The 16768-nt window shown below is 42.0% G+C and overlaps 2 protein-coding genes across 4 annotated transcripts; one reads left to right on the top strand and one right to left on the bottom strand.

Annotated features, from left to right (window-relative positions):
• Positions 1–2498: 2498 nt before the first annotated feature.
• On the top strand, positions 2499–10409 carry RB195_025950 (uncharacterized protein; the record flags this gene model as incomplete). 3 transcript variants are annotated; one of them, XM_064214286.1, is made up of 8 exons in its annotated part: positions 2499–2586; positions 2849–3000; positions 7446–7615; positions 7684–7816; positions 8962–9106; positions 9169–9259; positions 9788–9946; positions 10319–10409. In XM_064214286.1, the coding sequence occupies 8 exons, from the start codon at positions 2499–2501 to the stop codon at positions 10407–10409; spliced, it is 1029 nt and encodes a 342-aa protein (XP_064070166.1). The 3 variants fall into 3 exon arrangements, with proteins under 3 accessions (XP_064070166.1, XP_064070167.1, XP_064070168.1); XM_064214285.1 differs by lacking the exons at positions 2499–2586; positions 10319–10409 and adding an exon at positions 8488–8607 and having other exon boundaries at positions 2782–3000; positions 9788–10073; XM_064214287.1 differs by lacking the exons at positions 2499–2586; positions 7446–7615; positions 7684–7816; ... (2 more) ...; positions 9788–9946; positions 10319–10409 and having other exon boundaries at positions 2782–3006.
• A 2429-nt stretch (positions 10410–12838) lies between these two features.
• RB195_025949 (uncharacterized protein) lies at positions 12839–14311 on the bottom strand (the record flags this gene model as incomplete). Its single annotated transcript, XM_064214284.1, has 1 exon — positions 12839–14311. One exon carries the CDS (start codon positions 14309–14311, stop codon positions 12839–12841), a length of 1473 nt encoding a protein of 490 aa, XP_064070165.1.
• Between the last annotated feature and the right edge of the window lie 2457 nt (positions 14312–16768).

Genomic DNA, 16768 nt, shown 5'->3' with positions numbered 1-16768 from the left:
AAAAACCACATTTTCTGAGGTAGGAGAGGAGTGAGTGATGCGAGGAGTCGTCAGTGAGCTGCCACCCGCACTGCCAAAATCGATGTCGTTGATGGGCGGTACACTTCATGATCTCCAATAATAGATAGCACCAGCATACCGGTCAAATTTGGTATCCTGGAGAAATCCAGTATGGAATCGGCATACGGTGGCGTTTGGAAGTCTATCAGCAGAAGAAAAAGAAAACTTCGATAAAGAATCCACCACAAGAAAATTCCAAAGCATAACCGCCTTAGCCGGCGGTGTGGGTGGTCGGTCACCTACAACAAGGTCACGATAAAAAGTGCCTGATGTGATCAATATTGTGATCTATGGAGCTACCATCGTAAATACACGGTAATGTTTCTGCGTGGTTTTGTTTGCTGTAGACAATTAGGGAAAGATGCGTCAAACTGCATACAAATCCTTAGATACTGAAAGTCGCAAGGATCTGCCAAGCAATACGCACATTAACAACACTTCATTGAAACAACTCATCTTCCTCCGAGCCACTTTAAAATATAAAGATTATCTTCTGAAAAGACCAGTTTTTTTCGAGATCAGAATTTATAAACACTTTTTTTCCAGTCAAAGTCTATAGGAAAAGCTGCAAATCTTCGTTAATTTTTAGTGCCTCCGAATAGTTACGCGTCACTTTTCCTCTTTTTTTTTTGCAAAGCGTTGCTTCTGTCATAGTCTGTCTTTTTATTAAATAGTGCCGACGTCTCAATAGTACCAAGCACTTAATTTTTTTTCCGACGTGTTTATACGTATCCACCAAGAAGCATCCCTCTTATTGGCAAAAAAAACAATTCTGAACCTTGAATTTACTACAGTTTCTATACAACACATATCGTACAGGAAAGATGACTAGAAACTCGCAATTGATGACTGTGGTATCATTAAATAATGACAGAGACCACATGGAAATTTCCCTCATCAGATAGGATGCTAACGAATAACATATCTAGTCTCGCGAGTAACAAAAAGGTGTCAGATCGGAATTCTGAAGAATACACATGGATGTTGTGAGAGCAGAGGCACGGTCATCATCACAACATTACAGGAATTACTGGTATTGCTATACAGTTAACGACTGGAATGCTAGAAATCTAATGTATGTCAGCGCCATGTGCACACGTCACCACCGAAAACTATCGATGAGATATCGCGAAAATTTCTGCTGCTTCATCATTCATTTAGATAACGGCCTACTCGACTCCTTACCACTCGGGCACAGTGTTAACATTGGAAAAAGGAAACAAAATGTCGGCAACATGGTAAGAGATTGTGAAAAAGAAGTCCCAAACGAATGAAGTTCCATTCCAGTTTCAGCTAATTCTCTACACTAACCTACACTATTCGATTACAGAAAAGATTTCGACAATTCGAATAAGAATGAGTTTTTTCAAAGCAATATATTTCACAAACTGAAGAATCAAAAATTCAACAGATCCACTAATTCAAAGCTTCAGCAGAAGCATCACGTCAATTCCATCGAAAATAATCCAGTTCAGTAGTAGGTAAGAGATGAATAAAAGAAAAACGGTATAGCTGAAAAAATAGGAAGAGAGAAGATGGCGACCTTGAGGAAAGGACGTTGCTCAGCAATTCCGAATGATTCAGGTTATTTAAAGTTTGAGGTCAAAGTGAGTACATAGTGTTGATCGAATAATTGGTCTATGAGCCAGCTCAAGGTTGTTGCTAGAATATTTCCTTATGTGGATTTACAAGAAAAATAATACCGCATAGATGATAGATAGAGGAATGAATGAAGCGAGAAATTGCAAAAGTGTTGGATAATGCGAAAAAAAATCGGCAGAAAATGTCATTTCTACCAGAAAAGAAAGATTCAAGGAAAGAAAATGACTGCGCTATAGCGATAGATTACTTGAAATCTGAGCAATAGATTAAATCGAAAACCTGACTGCACGTTCTCCCCAAAAAGCGATAAGATTGTAAGCAATGTGTAACTGAAAATGGAAAAGCGGACGTAAATCTGCAAAATTAACTACTAACAAATCATGTAACTAGTATTTTGTACACCAGCAATACACCAAGGTTACTAGTCATCTTTTTTCTTTTTTGAAAGAAAGTGCAACATCTTTGCAGAAGAACAAAAACGGATACAGACACAATACCGTTACTTAGATTTATTCTCAGAAAAGAATCATATCATGGAAAGTTTAGTCTACATGCACAGCCGAAATGTTGACCAGGTCACATACAATAGTGAAGATAGCCAGAGACATAACTGAAATTGCTTCTAAGGAAGCACAGGGATCTAAGTAATTGTCAGATGATGTGCAGAAATGAAGGATAGAAGCAGTTTCAGTGGACGGCGAAAAGGCGGGTCAAAAACGAAGTGAGTTTGGAGATTTGAGAGCGATCGTGAAAAAAGGCGAACCGTCCCGAAACAGGGGCGATCGGTGGGCAGGCATGTGTGGCGCTGCGGAGCGCAGATTACCATTGAATATTCGATGATTCAGTACCGTCGCGACGCAGTGCAGAATGCAAATGGCGAATGGATGCTATCGCATCCGGAGCAGCAACGGAATACACGGCATTGTAAATGAGAAGTACTAATAAAAGCATAGGAGGGGAGAGTGTGCTGAGATTTGGAATCTCTTGCAAGTGGACTGCACGTCAACAAATCATGACGGAGACATGCGAGATCTCTGATACGGGATCCCCGCGGATGTGCTGGCGGACCTCTCGGATCGGCCGCGAAGTGGCTCCCGTCATCATAATAAAGGTCACCGAATGCAACAACAACACAAAACTAGCAGTCCCGATCGATGCAGCCGCTGCCTCACACCTCAAGTTACAGTAAGAGCTGCACGGAGGAGGGTCGCCGCGGATGACCACGTGGGTGGTCGTGCGGACGCAGGACTGGATGCCAGAGACGAGTGGCTGTGGCAGGCTGCCAGCAACATCTCGCCGACTGAAGTGAACGAAAGCAGTACGGAACAAGCGAAACTGGTATGAGTGCGATGAGTAACGGCCGAGTACAACAGCAACGATTCGATCGACTCACACACTCACAGACCCACACACGCACACACCCGCGACACGTCGTTCGTCTTTTGCGCGACGGCGCTAAGCCGCTGTTTGAATTGCGCAATGACGCCTTAAAGGACTCGTTACGGCCCCGTCAGGCTACGGTAAGTGGCCTAGCGCATACAATGCAACCACTGCGTCCATTCGAGAATATAACAAAACGATCGCGTGCGTATGAGTGTGTGTGTGGTCGTTTTTTATTTGCTGAAAAGCTAAAAGGCGAGCTGGGAAAAAATCGCTGTCCCATTGAGAACGATGAAAGAGCTCTGGATGGGAGTAATGTGTGTCGGTGAGAAGCAAACAGCTCGAAGTGAGGACGGAAAGAAGTCGAACACGGGGCTGTCCTCAGCTTGGGCCATATCGATGTTCGATAGCCGCGCCAGATGACCGCCGCCTCGCTGACCAACGTCGTGCTGGGTTGCCTGACAACGCTGTTTATTTTGCAGATTGCTGTGAGTTTTTTCTTCTATACTTTTGCAAAGGGCGCTACTACTAAGCGTGGAAACTGCTGAGCTTTGTTGATGTTTTGCCGTTCGCTTCAATAGCCGTACATTACGACGTTTCTTTCGCTGAACACTGCCAGATGTGCCATGTTCTTACGCAAATCGGCATTGCAAGACAAGGCGCGCATGAGGAGATTGTGAAGAACATTCAAGTCAAACAGTAAGTGTACTACTGAAGAACTTCTACTAAAATATAAGGATCTGGCCTTATGAAAGGATTTGAGGTTCACACCCCATCAAAGGATTATCCGTCTCAACGCTGTTGTGACTAATATCACTTGTACTTGTAAATAAAGACTGCTTTTTAACAGAAAAGAGATCAGAGGAGTTGGAGAAAATATCCGAAATTATCGTTTTGAAGTAACGAACGTGAGTGGAAATGAGTAAGTGACAGGACGGAGAGGAAACCATGATTTGCATAGACCGTCCACTGAACCACAAATACTGGAACGACACGATGCAAGCTCACTAGCATAGATCGAGATCGTTGTAAGGGAGCAACGCGACTCGCGCGCGCGATTTCCTCACGAGAACACTCTAATCGGAGCGGTGGTGACGGCTTAGGAGTGACTTATGACGATATAGAGTTGTCAAAGTATCACGAAAGAAGACTATACTTGGCACCTTTGTTTTGACTGTAGGCTGCGATTCATCTCTTATCTGCAAACGAGGATCTACATCATCATGCATGATGGATTAGCGTTCTCTAGTCTAAGCCCCCTACCTCCGCTTTCGCTTTCGAACTCATTCGTACAACAAGGGATTTCTGTTGTGATCTTCGAAAAACTGAAAGCTAAGCAACGAAAATGCAAGTAGCCAGATATTGATGCAGGAATCGGCCAGGAACGAGATCTCGTACGCATTTTAGTCGAACAACTGTTAATGTGTCGAAGATTATCGACAAACAACTGAAAGATGAACAATGGCCCAGAGGGCAGCCACCTCGGTGGGGCAGGCGATTCGTGCAAAAATAGCGGAAATGCCGATCGTAGAATGCTGTGACAGTGTTTTTTTCGCGGCGCGGCTGTGAGACCCACCGCCAATGGTGCACTTTCAAATGTGGCTCACTAAGCAAGCCACAGCTACAATGAGATTTCAAAGTGGAAAAATGAGCGAGAGAGAGCGCTAGTCATTTGCTGTACTATAAACGCTATAATCGCATAACGTCTCTTTTCCAGAGTGATATCATGTAAAAAAAAAATTTTGCAATGAAGTAACCTCAACGAAATACCCAGAACTCCAGAATATTACCGCTTGTCTTCTTCTGAAATGCAAAATTCGAACAAAAATGTTCTTCTATTCGTTCCTACTACAAAAACATGAACTGTACTCCAATTACCAATATCTGAATTATGCATATGTATTCGGTGCTACAGTTTGTCATTCGTTCATGCTAGAATTTGACGTCTCAACCTCATCCATTTTTTATTTCAATTGAGTCATTTAAAATTTCCTTCCAGAATGGTTGGATTACCGAAAAAAAAGTATCAACGTTGCTTTATTTTGCTACGCACTAACGAAAATTCCCTCTTCCAAATACCTTTACTTAGTTTTCGAAGAGTTCACTTACAAGAAGTCGATTTGGATTATGGCCTAGCAATTTTATCCTATTTCTATTAGTTCCTACTTTACTACTTTATTTCCCTTCAAGAAGCAATCTGACTCATAAATTCGGTAGAAATACATACTTCAACTCTCTACTAGACGCAGCTTTCAAGCACTAAATAAGAAAAATAGATGCAAAGATTTAAACATTAAAATGAATCCTAAAGAATAGCAGGAATGCCCTGTACGGAGAACTTTTGAAATTCATTTACAAGCATCTATAGAAATCTTTTCAAACTTCGACTACTGTACATCTCAGAAAACTCAACACTGGCTCCACTTTCTCTAAAACCTCATCACTTCATCCTCTTAAAGCAGCTATTCTTTGTGTTCTGAATGAGTTTAAGAGAGCAGCATTTAAATCAACTTTTTAAAAAAATCACACTAAATATTATACTACTGTTATTCATGCTATAATTTCACTACTAATTACATAAGAGGAGAAGACATGTCTGAAGGTATAAAATTAAAAAACTAATGAAAATTTCCACCTGTGCTCTGTTTCTACATTTTTTTCCATCTTCACTCATTTTTTTTACAATGTCGCAGCTGAAAATAACAATAAGTTTTGTTGCTTTACATGAACTTGTCGCACCGCCTGGTAGACATATTTGGAAATACCTAAAAATCCATACATTTTGTCATGACTCCCTTTAAAGCTCAGCAAAACGAGATAGTAACGAAAACTGTGAACTAGAATAATGTTTGGCCTCCGGGGACAAAATGTGGATCGTGAACTAAAGAGTGGTGTTTATAATTTCACCAGGTGGTCTCTCACTGTAGGGACATCCTAAGCGTTAGATTATTTGAATCGAGCGCCCACACTTATTTCGGTAGCACATATTGCGCTGCTATGCTGCAAACATCCAACGTCAACAATCCTGATTCATATCTGAATCATATAAAACAGTATTATGTTTGTTCTTTACATATGTGAGCAACTCTGAATTCCCGAAGTGAAGAAGTATTGGTGAAATGTCAGGACAACCTTTATGTTGTTTATAGTGAAAGACGATGTAAATGAGTCAATGAATCAGGAATTCATAGCATGGGGACCGGACATTTTCGAACAGCCTGCTGTCCGAAATGTCGCATCACAACGCACACCAGTCGCTCTCACTCAACTCGCTGGCCACTGACGAACACTGCAAATATTTGACGCATTTTACAACGCATGATTACGAGCAGAAAAGAACGTGGCTGTCCATGATAAGGGACATCATGTGCAGATGTCTTGCAAGAGACTGCACGCAATTCCCAGATTACAAACACTCATAGTCTTTGCAAAGAAAACGCAACTCTTTGCATCCCTAAATTTCAGATATTCAACCGAAAAAAAATACAAGAACATAATAGAACTAAAACTAACTATGTACTGTGGTGAAAAAATTAGTGTCATTTATTTATTTATTTTAGTTATTGAAAACACCAGTGTGTGTGCCATAAAACAAAAAAAAAAACAAGATGGAACAGAGCATTTAATGAACTCTTCGGGAGTTTTGTTTTGTTATCAACCTCTTCTCTCTATTACTTCCACAAAACTATAACGTTCTTGCTATTTATGTTTTTTTTACTAAAGGGTATCACCGGGAAGGCCGAAAACGTGTGGCATTCACAATTACAACGAAATAAATGATTTTTAGAAAATTCACCGATTGCTAAGCGAATTCTTAGACGATGGTATCACATAACGAATTAGTTGTGCAATAACAATAGTAATTTGAAATAACTATTATGATTAAAATAAATCAGTTTTTTTTGGTAGTTCAGGAGTTTCTAAATTTTCCTGGGGAACAGTATAAATAAGCGGAAACGTGTTAACATAAAAATATATAATATATGTACGTATACTGCAGTTTCACGTGAAACTACTTGAATGGAAACTTTGAAGAATGCTTTGTCTTCTGTGTTTCTACTAATAAGTAAGATATAAGTCGGGAAGGTATACCAAACGATAAGAATGAACTGTCCGGAGAAACAATTGGAACACCGTAGCCTCGTTGTTAGCGAGGAAAAAGTTACTCTCTTCAAATTTGACAGATTTTTTATACATCACAGTGAGTTATGGCACTCTGCGCTTCTGTGCCATATTTTATTGACAAAAACTTTTCAAGCAAGAAGGCTTGCACTATTCCACAAGTGGATTCAACACTCCTTCAAATCGATTAGTCTCATAATTTAAAAACGAAAATCATTCAGCCGTACTCGTAGCGCTCTCGCGATCTCCCTCATTCTCCACAAAAAATTATGCCATTTCAGTTCTACTATTACCGCGAAGCACAGAAAGAAACGTATCGAGTGGAGTGGGCTCGAACCAGGAATGAGTGTTTGTGCGGATCGAGCCCGAACTGCTATCCTCGCTCGGCTGACTCATTGCAATGCGGAGAATGCTTTTCATGCGCTTCGATAGAGCTGGCATATCGTGAAAGGTGAACGTTCTTCTCATAATGACACTGCTGGTATTCTGACAATGTATGAGCGATCATACGACATTCAGGAACGCTGAGATGGTCTTCGCTATGAGCTCTAACCACATTGCCATGAGCAAAGTTCTCGTTCTCATCGCTTCCATCCACAAAATCTATCCGTCTACGAAAATTCTGCTTTACGACAATCTTGATGAGAAAGATGTGAGTTTTCAAACAGGAGCTGGAGCAAATGTTGGAAGTGAACAGAGTAAAGAGGGGGGGCCTGTGAGTAAGAACGCTGTCGACTTCACCCTCATCTGGCTGGTTGTTACGCCCTCCTTGGTCCTTTTGATTGCGCAATGTGGATTTTGAAATCATGACTTATTCTGCCATTCGTGTGCCAGTTTTATAGTCTCCGCTTGAGTGATACCTACCATAAGGCTGTAGAATAGGTTAATCCGAGGTAGTCGACCTTTCTATGAAACTGAATTCATTTAATCCCAACTACAGTAGTACCATGTCCTCTTCGCTTTGTTCTGGGAACAATCACAGGTTGATGGTGCAGTGAAAATATGAAAGAAGAGAACATTGTCTTCAAATCACTGGGCCACAACAAAGAAACCAAGGTCATTCAATGCTGCAGCGAAAATTCAGGGAAAAGGAAAGATTTGGGCTTGGGAACATGGCCGAGTTAGGTATGAAACATTTCGGTCATTCGTACCATACACACCGGTACCAAAATATCCAGTGATGCATGAAGTAAATGGAGTACATACAAGAAAAGGACGTTTACTTTATAAACGAATACCATTCTAAACTGGTGATGTCGGGAATATCCACGTGTACTTGCCAACCATGCACCAACATCCTTGTGTTAATGAGATCTTATTTAGAGTTTACTTCATAAACAACTCGTCAGCGTGAGGAACTTACAAGTGTTACCGGCCAAAATTGCAGACAAGTATCTGGGACCAGATTCGCACACTTCTCAAAAGAATGTCTTTTTTATGCTGGTGACTAAACATTTATTAATATTTTTAATATCATCTTATTAATGTGCACAATTATTGAGCCCTCTCGTTGCTGACGGAGATTAGAAAAGCTCACTCCGGAAAAAAAAGAACTACAGGAAAAGAAAGTTAAACTGATACATTGCGATTTGCTCTTGTGAAACGGTCCATGATGTACAGAACTTTGAACAGGATGAAATATTTAATTGTTCTTACGGGTCAAGAGACGTGTTTCATTTTTTTTTTGCAGTGTTCGGGTTCAGTGATGTTAATCATTGTTCGTTAATGGACATTAATTTACTAGTGGAACCTGACCAGGTTTCTTACTCGCAAAATATTTTTCCCCACCACTTTTAGGATGCACTGAGTCGCTACGAATCAGTTTTGTGGTTTAATGATGATTTGGAAATTTTGTCCAAAAATCTGGATGAAGTTTTGAACAAGTCCACATCAACCATTACCACAATTGGTCGGGAATATGCGGCTTGGGAGAAGAAAAATGGTGAAAATTCTTTCATTACGATTCTTGTTCTTCGTAATACTTGCATTTTTTTTTCATTTCAGCATTTGTGTCGTATTTCCCGGGAATAAGTGCTTCTACGAAAAACTACACCTTGCTTTTCTTGCGTGATGGTGCGCAGTCAACACTTCAATGGTGAGCCAACGTTTCTTTCTCCTGTTATATGGATGCGATTCAGCAAACTATCACGTGGATTCATTTCCCTTTTCATTATTAAACGTAAAAATGTCATATGAATAATCGAGGCATTTTTAACGCGAGCGGACATGTTGTGTTGGTGAAACTATTGGGAGGAGGAGGGAAGGAAAAAAGAAAGCATTGTTTAACACTGCCAACATCAAATTTGTATTTCCTTCTTTGCTAGTGGATAACCATTTATTAGATTCGATTTACCATAATGCACTAGTGAAACTCATGAAATGAAATAGCGGCAGAATGCAGGATTTTTTGATTTTATAAATAATTAATGTTCTTAGTCCATCTATCTAATTTATCCGAGTTCAGTTTCAACACATATCATCCCATAAACTGAAATCTTTCATGCTAAAGACATCTGTGAGGCAGTAAACGAGTAGATGCTCCTCCAGTGAAAGAAGGAGCATTGGAATTTGTTCTAGAAACCGAGTAGGTTTTCAAACTTGGAAATATCCATTCTACCTTCAGGATCGCTAAATGCGCAGCAGAACCACAACAACGATGCTGGGATTGTCGAGATCACGTTGGTGATATCATCGATTGCATGCCAGGATTACTTTCGCGACTTGCGCTCGACACACGTATCGAACACAAAGCGATGCCGGTCGAATCTGTCCAACATCAACGGTGGGAACCGCCTGGATGCGATACACGTTGTATAGTGTACACATTGATCTCGATCATATTCTTTATATTTATCGCAGTTGCTGTAGCTTTACTACTGTTTAGTAGGGCTACAAATAAGTCCAAATAGTACTATGTATTTTCAATGTTTCTCACCAAAATGCAGGGCTTGGATCTCTTTTTGATTGCTCCACATTCTCCTTGAATTCCAGTCAAAACCCGCTGATTTATGAGGCGAAATTCCTTAAAAGCAGCTACCAAAAATCTGACGGAAAAGCAAGAGGTGGGGTTGTAATTGTAATGTTGGATCCGGGGTGGTTCCGTTCACCCCTCTCTCTAATCTTCGTTGAAAAAATGGCTTAGGGACCGCTTTAGTTCCTACCAGTTACGCAAGAACGCTCCTCCAAGCGTACCTCAGCCTCTCCATCAGTTTTACTTGAATTGGCTGGCGAAGAGACCTCATTAATCTTCGACCGCTCGCACGTGGATGCGGCGCGTACAGAAGGGTGGCGCGTTGCAGTTGAAGTCGTCGTAAAAAAAAAGCTTCGCGAAAGACGCCGGCTTTTACGTCGGACGATTGAGGAAAGATGAGCGGAACCACCCCAGATTCGGCAATGTAAAACCCCATCTCTAGCTTTCCCTCGGATTCCCACACCTCGTCAGTTTGGTTGTATGGTGCATCTAAGCACTTATGTACAGTACGGTATGGTTTTCAACATCTCTGAGGCGTGTGAGTGTGCCCAAACTAGCAATTGGTTTCCAACCTGAGGGTTGAGGTAACGTCCCACTCATCCGAGGATTTCGAGTATTCTAGATCCTTTAGCATGTTTCATAGGAGCAACTGGTCGCTATTTTTACTGCAGCTTACAAAATTTCTCTCTTTGGATTTCTGTTGTGTTTCTATTGTGTATTTTCTGACGCGATTTCATCAGTGAAAATTCTGTTTTCTGCATGAATGAACGCGTAATAGCAATATTTTAACTCTCCAGCATTCCGTTGATAAAATCTCAACCCTGGAAGACCTGCCATCGAACACATTTGGTACATAGATTGCTGAAGAAACAAGTTCAGGAAACATTTAAGCGCAAATTTTTGCTTCAGAGAAGAAAGCGATCGGAATTTTAATCAAAATCAGGAGAATGCCGTTCATTCCAACTAATTTTTCTTAAAAGACGATGAAACGACATGCGTTGAAAGGCCTGCTTTCTTCCTTTTCTTTTCTTCTACCCCCATACTGTTCTTTTCTTTTTCTATTCCCTAAGAATTTTTCTCATAACTGAGACAGATGTGCTGCAGACAGAAGCGCATCTCAGTATCAAAACATATGGATTTCAACAAAGCAACTCTTTAATTCTATTGAGCAAAACTAACTCTATGATTTCCGGAAGCACGTAGTTGGAAACATGAAAAAAAAGTTAGCGGGAACGCGGTAAGAGTGTACTGTACCTGTGGTGTAACTGAGCAACCTGCTACTTTCTCTAGTGTATGTCATATCAGCTTATAAAAAGGGAAAGAAACATGTTTGAAAGTGAGAAAAATATATAAAAGTTACGAAACGCGCGTTTCAGATCGTTCTGATGACCTAGCATTAAAGGCAGCATACCACGAATCTGTGGTAGTATGGATTTTAGGCGGAATATCCATATACGGGTCGTATGTCATGGAGAGGGGGTGGTTCCGCTCATCTCTCCTTGAATCACTGCAAGCAGCCGGCCTTTCAATGCTTTTTTTGTACGATGTTTTTTACTGCGCCACCCTTGCACGCGTCCCTTACTGCCTATCGGGGCAGTCCGAATTGATTTTCGACGAATCGCAGGGCGGAGGCGGCGCAAGAGGTGCAGCATTGCAATAGATGGCGTCGTACAAGACAGTATTCTGGAGGCGGCTGTTTGCAGTGATACAGGGAGAGACAAACGGAACTACTCCCCGTCTTCATAATCTACACCCCGTGTGCGGATACTCCACCTGAAATCCGCACCACCTCAGATTCGTAGTATGCTGCCTTTAACTATGCAAAAAAATGAGGTAGGCATCTAAATGAATTTTTAAAAATCTAATTTCTCAACATAAAAGATTTACAAACATGATGGATAAAAAAGAACTTCGAACACTTCAAAACACTGTGGATTAGCCAGACTACTGTAATGCTCCTGGAACATTCAACGGACAACGGAGAGTTGCGCCCAATTTTACTCCAACTATAGCCCTCAGCTTCCCTCGCACTGTCGTGGAAATGCTCCATGAGTCGACCATGTTCCTCAGCGATGTTGTCCGTTGCGGGATCTTCTCAAAAGCCACTAGAAATATACATTAATGCTGCAGCTGAAGATTGTCGTGGGACTTCGCCCTGTGAACTTTCTCTCCTTTGTGAAGAAATAGCTTCCTCGAGGGAAAGGAAAAAAGGAGCATTAGTACAACAGTGACATCCATCGGCTAAAATCTTTGACTGACGATGATGTGTTCAATTTCATTACTCTACCCTCCTCCGGATGGCTATGTCTAGCATAGAGAGGAGGACTTCTGATGTTGTGACTTTCGATGGACAGTTTTGGGCGCCATGATAAATCTGGAAAGCCTTTCCCTTGCTCATTTCATTGTAGGCCGTGGGTCTCGGTATGGAGTTCCTCAGCCATTTTTCTGGGCCAATTTTAGAGTTGAAATCACCAACAATTCACCTTGATCACCTTGACTCCCGTTGATCTTCGAACTGGTCGAGCGGGCGCCAGTAATTCTTCCATTTGTCCCGATCGCGTGCCAGAAGTAGCCCAGTGGTTCCTACTTTCGCGTGGGACACGAAGAGCATCATATTTTTTTTGAAGGACTTCGTGAAGAAATCTGACCATCGGGTCGGCGGTCTTCCTGTAGTGCGCTTAATATCGCGGGGAACCCAGTCGCTCACGCTCTGGTCCAACGGTTGTCATTAGAGCGCATCACGTGTCCGGCCCACCTTATTTTACTTTCCTTGGCAAACGCGGCAGCATCTCTAATCTTCGATCGCTGACGTAGGAGAGAACTTCGAATCCCGTCCCTCACTTGCGTGAAACGGGATACTCCTAGCATCACTCTCTCAATTGCGCGTTCAATGACGCTCACCGCGTTTTCTTCCTGCTTGCGAAATGCCCAGGTTTCAGAAGCATAGGTCAAAGCAGGAAGTACGGTGGTGTTGAAGAGGTGAGCACGGAGCCGGGTGTTCCTGGTCTTCTTCACTACATCCCCGATGCTCTTGTACGCTCCCCAAGCCGCTCGACTCCTCCTGCCTAGCTCGGGGGTCAGGTCGTTCATCATGTTTAGTTCCCGACCCAGATAAACGTAGCTGGTGCATTCGGATATGTTCGTTCCGTTGAGCGTGAATGGGGCATACGAGACCCATCCGTTCCGCATGAACACCGTCTTTTGTAGATTCAGCTGAAGACCGATGCATCCACATGTTTCGTCGAATTCGGTCAGCATTCGTTCCGCTTGGCTGATGCTAGGTGTTACCAGTACGATGTCATCAGCAAAGCGCAAATGGTGTAGCTGCCGAACATCAACCTTCACTCCCATGTCGTCCCATTCCAACTTTCGCATTGCGTTCTCGAAAGTGACTGTGAATATTTTGGGTGAGATTGTATCGCCCTGTCGGACCCCCCTCTTCACGTCAATGATGATGTTCTTGTAGAATGGCGAAATTCCGGTCGTGAATTTACTGTACAACTCTCGAAGTACCTTTATGTACTGAGTAGGGACGCCTTGGTTGTCCAAGGCTTCCACGACCGCTTCCGTCTCAACTGAGTCGAAGGCCTTCTTTAAGTCGATGAAGGTGAGACAGAGCGGCATCTTGTACTCTCGTGATACCTCGATGAGTTTCGAAACAGTGTGAATGTGGTCAATCGTGCTGAATCCTTTTCGAAACCCTGCTTGCTCGCATGGCTGTCCTTCATCCAAGACTTTTTCAATCCTATTAAGGATTACTCTTGTAAAGAGCTTGTAGATGACGGACAGCAGGCAGATGTGGATCTCCCTTTTTATACAACAACACGGTCTTGCTGGTCTTCCACTGTTTAGGAACCTTGCATTTCGACAGATAACGTAAAAGAACCTCGCCAGGGTGTTGATGAGTACTGGCGGAAGGTTCTTCAGGTGTTCTGGTCTTATTCTGTCGGGACCGGGTGCCGAACGATTTCTTATTGACATGATAGCATGTCGTATTTCGGACGGGAGAACCTCTGGAATGACTTGTCCATCTCTATCACCAACAATTACCTTGTAGAAAAAGTGTTTTCTGTAGAAGTTCTCTAGATCCATATAGAATTCTTGGACATCTCTTCTTCGTAGCTTGATGTTGGAGTGAAAGCGACGAAAACTGCCAAAGCCGGCATTGAACCACATCTTCTCATCCGCAGCCGTCCGATCCACATCCGAAGTTGTTCGAAAGAATCAATGCTCAATGCCACACTTGTGTTGACGGATATAGCGACTCCTATAACCCTCTATGTTCACCTCACTTCCATATGCGGCGACGCAGTGGATGGCTTCGACTTGTCACAATCAGTGCCGTTGACGTTTTGCTGGGGCTTCCCCTGCCTCTGCAGATCTTTGACAGTAGCTTTTGACGCACACGTCGGTTGTATGTACAGGTCCTCGCCATCCTAGTATTTTTCCGCTTTGGCAGCCTCGATGACTCTTGTGACGTTCTGCTTCCTGGCGCTGCAGTAGCAACCGCTCCTTTGGAGGCAGGAGACTCATTCTTATTACTGTACCAGGCGACTACTTTGAAAACCGTGGGCAGGTCGACATAGAATACACGAATAATTTGAAACAATCTTGGTTTAGCAGAAACAGAGAGTCCGTTTTCTGAATCCATCTGTGTGTCAGGGGAGGCTCAAGATCGCTTTGGTCTGTGTTCAGTGAATTCCAGACGTTCCAGTTACATGAAACTTACCGGCTGGAATCATTGTAGTACGGGAGGTCTCTGGAGAACAAGCATATTGCTGTTGTTGTTTGTTTGCTGTCACCTTCTCGAACTTGCTACTAACCTAAACAAGTATGATCTTCCTACCGAAATTATTTTATGTGTATATAGAAGCCTTCAACTTCCTCTTCTTTTGGAATTGATTTTGGGGGGTTAGCGTACAAGATACTCAATGCAGGCATTGATCTACATCTTCTCATTCGCAGGAGTCCGATTCGAATTGTAAGTTATTCAAAAGAGTCGATGTCCGTTGCCATACTCGTGTTGACGGGGACAGCAGCCCTACGAACTGTCGCATATTAGTAAGAACAGTTCTTCTCCAGTTTCATACCCGGCATTCAATGGGTAGCGTCGTCCCTTCTCGGTCAGTCCTCCGACGTCGTTCAATGACAGTTTCCATTACAACCGTACGTGCGTCCCAGGCCCTCCTTTGGAGTCGAGAAGAAGAAAGGAAAGAATCTTTCTTACACTGTATCTATCGTAAAAGGTAATTGCGAACTCTAAACCACGAATTCTTATAATTATCCAGCTAAGTTTTCCCACATTTTGTTCATTGATTTAAGTTTTTTAGAATGAGCTCAGAACACATCAAGATCTCGAGCGCCTTATTTTTGATTTTTTGAACCTATCAGTTTCAATTTCCATGGAATACGACGAATTTAACTTTATACAACCTTAACTTTTAAAAGTCCTTTCTGAAAATCACTGTGTATTATAGCGGATCACTAGCAAGCAGCTCCACTTTTAATGGCTATGGCTATGCCAGAATGCGTAGTTAATTAGCCTAATGTGTATTCCTCGAAATAGAAGATTGAGATTTTCTGTGTCCATTCTCTACTAATTCTACTTAGAAAATACCAAATAAAAATGTAAATGTAGCCCAGAGAATATGGAGGAAGATGAGGATTTTTTTACTTGTAAGTATTTAAAAAAAGAACCCTGATCGTATGTAACCAGAAAAGCGATCCACATACCACTATCATCATTATTACACCAGAGGTGATTCTGCTTTTCAACGTAAACAAAGGTGAGGAAACGAGAAAAGCAAGAGACCGCTGACGTATGGTCTTCTCACGTAGACAGATCATTCAGATCGAACGTACGCGCGATTTTTTGGCTTCAGTTACGTGTTCCATCCTGTAGTTCCTGGTTCGTGATCAACAATGACCATGAGATTGTCCCTACTCCGCTTCGATCCCTGCTGTAACAGCAGCACAATACCAGTATGTGCTGCAATCTCGCTGTTGTTAACGAATTGCCTTCATCTGACTTACTCCCCCTCTCTCTCTTAAGTATATGCGACTTCGCTACTGTTTTTTTCGTATCGAGTTTGGTTCTTAGACGCTCAACATGCTGCTGTGTGCGGAAAAACTCGTTCTTCGAATGTCGCACCGATGTCAGAATGCGCAAAAGGTCGTTACTACGTTGATAAATGATGCTATTCCATTAATTCTCCAATTCACTATTTTATTTTCTGGACCTAACAAATGACAACGTTTCTTCTGAACCCATCTATGCTACCTTTTCAAGTGCTTCATTGTTCCAAAATAAATAAAAAAATAAAAATAACAAATTTTTCCCGTCCGATCACCAAATAACCATCAGATTTGACAGCTTTCTACTTCTTCTGAAACAGATTGCCAGTATTCACTCATCTATTTCATCATCAGTATTCACTTGACGTCTTCAGTTTCGCAATTATTGAATATTTCTTTATTTCCTCTCACGCAGAAACAATTATTACCTTTTCCTGAACGATACATGGAAGTTGTGAACCACAAGGCAGAGAAAAACAAAAAAAAAAAGTCGTTATTTACGCACAAATAATTTTTTTAGCGGTTGTCTTTAAAGTGGTGATTTTGAAAAGTTTCACT

This window comes from Necator americanus, chromosome X (assembly GCF_031761385.1).
Source record: "Necator americanus strain Aroian chromosome X, whole genome shotgun sequence".
Classification (NCBI taxonomy): Eukaryota; Metazoa; Nematoda; class Chromadorea; order Rhabditida; family Ancylostomatidae; genus Necator; species Necator americanus.
Note: the sequence above shows the minus strand (reverse complement) of the source record. Positions and strands in the feature narration are given on the sequence as shown.